General features: G+C 41.3%; 1 protein-coding gene across 1 annotated transcript; it reads right to left on the reverse strand.

Moving 5' to 3' along the window:
* Positions 1 to 2928: 2928 nt before the first annotated feature.
* LOC310924637 (post-GPI attachment to proteins factor 2-like) lies at positions 2929 to 5292 on the reverse strand (the record flags this gene model as incomplete). The annotated part of the gene is made up of 5 exons (XM_083886425.1): positions 2929 to 3059; positions 3470 to 3578; positions 4585 to 4691; positions 4778 to 5027; positions 5125 to 5292. The coding sequence occupies 5 exons, from the start codon at positions 5290 to 5292 to the stop codon at positions 2929 to 2931; spliced, it is 765 nt and encodes a 254-aa protein (XP_083742551.1).
* Positions 5293 to 5919: the final 627 nt, after the last annotated feature.

Genomic DNA, 5919 nt, shown 5'->3' on the forward strand with positions numbered 1-5919 from the left:
CACACACATTCAGAGACACATATCCTCACTGTTGTTCAGTTCTTTAATTGTTTTAATTATTTATTATTTAATTTTTTTTCAAAATAAAGGCTTTGGGACCCTCTTCCTCCCTGTCACTCCCTGCCTCTATCTCACTTTCTGAATCTGCAGCAGCCTCCTCCTCTTCATCCCTCACATCCTCTTCTCCTTCACTCCTTCTCTTTCTGCTGTGCACTTTTCTTACTAAAAACCCTTTGTCAATGTGCCCACTTTTTGCTCTCCTTTTCACCGTGAGAAGCTTATCCTTGTATCAGAAGACATTTATTACACACAACAGTTATGTTTAGCCTGTTTCACATTATTTTAGGCCTTCCCTTTGCCTTCAAAGTCAGTGTTTTGCAGCCATATCATAATTTATGTTTATGTTGATTTAGCTTACGTTACATTAGATATACCTATGTGATGTGAGCTATCAAAGACGCTTAGAAGGTGACAGCAGAGTTAGGCCAGAAGAACACACAGGTTTAAGTCTGAGCTGAGGTCCAATAATGATGATGATGATGACGCTGATACAGTGATGAAGTTCAAAAACGAGCACTGGTGGTGCGGTGACTGTGTGGTAAGTGAAGCCCAGGTCTACTGAAGGGTGTTTGTTAAGAAGACACCACATGACTCTTTACTTTTTCAACAGTCTTTATTTATTGCTACACATCAACACATCCTCTTCCCTTCATGGAGGTATGGGTGGTTGTAAAATTATAAAAACATACAGATAAAACACACGGTGTAAACAGGCATAAAAGGTTGCAAATAAACCATCTATCTATCTATCTATCTATCTATCTATCTATCTATCTATCTATCTATCTATCTATCTATCTATCTATCTATCTATCTATCTATCTATCTATCTATCTATCTATCTATCTATCTATCTATCTATCTATCTATCTATCTATCTATCTATCTATCTATCTATCTATCTATCTATCTATCTATCTATCTATCTATCTATCCTTTAAGCCGTGTCAGTCTTGACTGTGGGTGATGGGGACCTCTGCTGGTGCTCTTTATTTAGGCAGGGTAAATGTTTTCAACTATATGCATGCACAAACTCAGTTAAAAATAATTATAGCCTACTTCTCCTTCTCCCAAACAACCAGCTGTTACAGCGTCACTATAAATAAAAAAAATAAATATACTACATACCGGTATATAACGAGAGCGGGATAAAATGTAAGAAAATAAGTTTGTGCGCTTTTATTTTGAAGTTTTTACGCGTCACGTCCGCTTCCGGTACACCTGTTGTGATATTGGTAATAAAGAAACAAAAAACGAGAACGAAAATTTAAAAAAAAAAAAATTGTTTTAGTTTTCGGTAAGAAATAAAAAACGAAACAAGCGTGGTGTTTCAGTTTCTCGTACATTGGTTTAAATGAAAAAACAATCAAAACATACACAGACCCTGAATAACCTTAGATTACATTCATTATAAATGTAACTTTAAGTTAAATTGGTGAGTTCAAACTTGGCCTGGGGAAACCAACTTCACCTTCAGATGGTCGAGGGGCAGCGCAGTCGCTCCTCTCTGTGCCGGGATGCAGAGCCACCGCAGCAGACTCAGCGCACTGCACGTTTGATACAGACTTTTATTTTACGATCTTTTGTCAATAGCCGGCCTGTGCGGACAAGCGATCGTTTGCTATGGTTTACTTTTCAATAAGCCGTGGTGTGTGGTAACTGTCAGCTGAATATGTCCGTGGTTGTGGTATTTGTATGAGTATCATCTTATAACTAACTAGTGTTGTGACGGTCAGGAGTGATTCGTTCGAAAGTACGAATCATTTGAGTGAACGAACTGACTGGGATCACTTCATGAACTGATTCGTTCTATTTTTAGTTCAGTTGAGCTCAGCAGCGAGTGTGGCGGCCGGGAGTGGAACTGCCGGGTCCTGTGAATCACTCGTGAAGTCATTCGCCGACACCGTTGCCTTCGGCAAATGACGCCAGCCAACGTGCGCCGAGCGGGGAGGGAGAGGGAGTGACTGTGAACTGTGTCTGCCCGGCCGTGCTGCTGTGATTCGTACACTGTCAGTACACTGACTCACTCATGATTCGCGCGTACAAACGAACTGAGAGACAGAGCGCACGTATACTGACGCTGAGGTACGAACTGACACACAGAGAACTGGTGAACTGACACTGAGGGATGAACTGACACACAGAGAACTGGTGAACTGACGCTGAGGGATGAACTGACACACAGAGAGCAGGTGAACTGACGGTGAGGACATGAATCTCGTCCGCGCTGTCACACTCACTCTATGACCCGCGGCGCGCACGTACTGCACTCAGGGAGGAGGTGAGTCACGTAGCGGGGCGCTGGGCTCCTGCTTAGAACTGAACGATTCGGTGAACGAATCTTTTGAACGAATCATTTAAATGAACTGATTCAAGTGATTCAGTACACTCAAATGAACTGCCGATTCCATCACTATAACTAACTGACAACCTAATAACTTGACTGACAAACGGATCGTGATAAATAATCGTGACGTAAATGTGTTCTTCTTCTTCTTTTTTGGAATTGACAGACTGGACGCAGCTTTATCGTTATTCTGCCCCCTACAGTCTGAAGACGTATCTGCATTTAAGGGGTGTCCCATTTCTAAGTGATAAATTAACCCTCAACACTTGGTTTTGAGGGCCAGTTAAGATTAAGGGTTGAGCTTGAGGGTTTAGATTGAGGGTTAAGATAGGAATTGGAATTGGCCCTATATTTACCATCATTGACTTTTGGTCAATTTATTGTTTGTTTCAAGCTTGTGGACTAAGCTTGTTTTTACAAGTAAAGTTTTTAAAACACAAAAGTTAGGGGGGGCAGCTCCGCCCCTGTCACCAGGAGGTCAAGTGGTTGTGCATTTAACACTGAGTCCTTGTGTTTCCTCGTCAGAGGGATTTATCTTCAGAGGAGCAAATGACCATGACCTCGCGTCTCTTAAAGTCCCACGCTGCCGTGTGATGGAAGGCCATGTTGGAGAAGACGATGAGATACTCAAACAGTGCGAAGAGCGAGTAAGCTGGGGGGGGGTTTGTGAAAACAGTGTTGTAATGTAACAAAGTACAAATACTTCTTTAGTGTACTTAAGCACAACATTCACGTATACCTGTACTTGTTTCAAGCAAAAACATTTCCTTTTACTCCACTTCCACTTCCTAACTAACTAGCTTTGTTACTACCAAATAAAATCAGAAGAAGAAGAGTATATATATATAGCTTTTCTAGTCTTGGTGAACTGCTTTACGCTATAGTTTTCACCCATTCAGATGATGCAACATGAGGTCAAGTGTCAAATATAGACGAGCAGAGGCAGGGATTCGAACCCACAACTTTTTCAGTTGAAGGACAACTCACCCGACCACTGAGCCACCACAAAGTTATTGGCTAAAATTTAACATTTAAATGACTGTAAACTCTTTCAATACTTACTCCCTGGTCTACAGTACTTGTTGTGTCTCCAGTAAAAGAATCCAGCGAAAGCACAGAAGGCAACATTGAGAAATAGAAAACGCACTTTCCACCGGTGAGACTTGGTATCCTGTAAAAGAAAAAGAAAAAAAGATGAATTGACGGAAAGACAAAGATTTTCACTGATTTTATGAACAAATTAAATATGTAAATATGTAAGAATGTGGCCAAAAACGGGTTAATACATTCAAATTCAAAATACCGAGGTCTTTTAGGTCTCATTTTCTGACATTACTGGCAACCCGTGGTTGCTCGGCAGCTAAGACTCTACTGACTGCAATGATTGGTAGACGGCGGTAGGTGGCACCACATGGCAAAACATGATTTACAATCTGCAAAATATTTTTTTAATGCAAATATTTTGGCTGTACTGTTGGTGAGTTCAGTTTGTTATATGAACATTATTCCTGAGTCTCTGTGACATATTAGGAGGATTTTATGGCCAGTTTAGATTTATCACATAATGCACCTTTTAATTAGATTTGTTAAAATGAGGGCCTGAAACACACCGAGTGAACTAAAGCAGCAGTCCCCAACTACCGGGCCGCGGACCGTGGGTCGCAAAACTTGCTTACTTGTGCAATGTATTCAGCCTACACACCTACACAAAAAAAAACCTCACTCACTCGCACTCATTACTCTCTCTCTCCCGCCCGCGATCTCGGCACATACCGATTCTGATGAACAACAAACAAATGCTGAGTGCTGATCAATAGTTTTGTGCAAGTAATTTAAGGTCCTGACTCTTGTTCCAAATATGACAGGCTTCATTCAGCGATTGAAAACAAACATATCAACGTTTACAGCTGTTTTGTGTATCTTATTTTGAAGGAACATTTAAGCGTTACCATAGCGACCAGAGAGCGTTAGGGGGCCGTTCCGTGAAAATATTGCCTGACATTAAACCGGTCCGTGGAGCAAAAAAGGTTGGGGACCGCTGAACTAGAGGTCCAAGTATGTAAAAATGACAGATCTGAGTTTTTATTGCCGTCTTTGGAAGTGTTCTAACTCAAATAGTGTTCAACAAACGAGATAATAAAAGTGTCAAATGTAGACAGTTTTAAACACCACGTTACCTGAGGACACAGTGAATTCCTCTTAATACTTTTCCACAGACGGCAGGTGATCAGCATGTAGATGATTGAGCTGATGAGGAACAGCGCAAATCCTTCGTCATGAATGACTGAGGAACAGACACAGGTTTTGATTTCAACGTCTCTACGGTGGACAGTTAAAAAAAACAACAACAACAACATAGAGACGACTCACAGTATCTCTCAGCGGACGACACGTATGTGAGGACCAAAAGGCCCAGGTTTTCCAAAATGGAGAAAACCAGGTTCAGGCAGCTGAGTGGACTCTCTGGGAACTTGGAGGCGAATCGCATCTTGTAAAGCTTGAAGTACGTAAACGCCACCAGGAGCCTCGGCGCCGAGTGCAGCCCGATGCAGAAGCGCCATATGTAGCACTCAGGACTGAGGCTTATCGAGGCACTGATGGATGGCAGGTAGTTAGGAACCTGTGAGGAACACACAGGAACAAATTATTTTATTCCTTAAATCACAAAACTTGTGATGATATGATAAAAAAAAAAAAAAAAACAATGAGGACATTACCTGGCAGTGTGTGCCAGTGGAGTCATCAAAGTGAAACACAGAGGAGATAAAGAGACACGTGATGAGTCCAAGCAGAGGCAGGGACAAAATGGACTGGATGCAGCTGGGGAGGGACAGTCTGATGACCAGAGGCCTGTCGTTCACCAAGATGTTTGGACCGTGGAGCATCTTGGTCTGAAACCGAGGGGGAAATATGTATTAAAAAAACAAATAAATATATTCACCTTTATTGTTTTGATGCTAATTGAAGGCTCTCTTAACTGAAATGTCAAGAGCTTGATTCCCAGCTCTACTAGCCTATGTGCCGATGTGTCCTTGGGCAAGACATTTCAACCCCACGTTGCTGCTGACAGTTGTTTTTGACAGTATGAAAGACGTGTGGAAGGAAAAGAGCTGCATTTGAACTGTATGAACGTGCGAGTGAATGTCAAAACTGGCTCGACTAGGAAAGAGAGCGACATAAACACAAACCATTATTCGCCATGAATGGTTCTCCAACACCTTTAGAAGGCAAGGGTGAGGTGAAGGATAAACAATTTTAGTCCCAAATTCAGTTGGATCATTTTAATAACAATAACTCTTGGGAGCAAAGAAGGATGTCATAATAGTAGTAGTAGTAAAAATACTTATGTATGGAGCTTTTAGAAAAACAATGCACAAAGTGTTTTCAACAGTGTAATAATGGAAGTCTCTGACAAAACAAGAAATTACCTGAATGAAATCCATCTAAAATAAACAGATTGTTATATATCACGGATTCATGAAGCAGCACACACTCTACAGTATCAGGTACCG

The sequence above is a fragment of the Microchirus variegatus genome (assembly GCF_963457635.1).
Source record: "Microchirus variegatus genome assembly, chromosome: 3".
NCBI lineage: Eukaryota > Metazoa > Chordata > Actinopteri > Pleuronectiformes > Soleidae > Microchirus > Microchirus variegatus.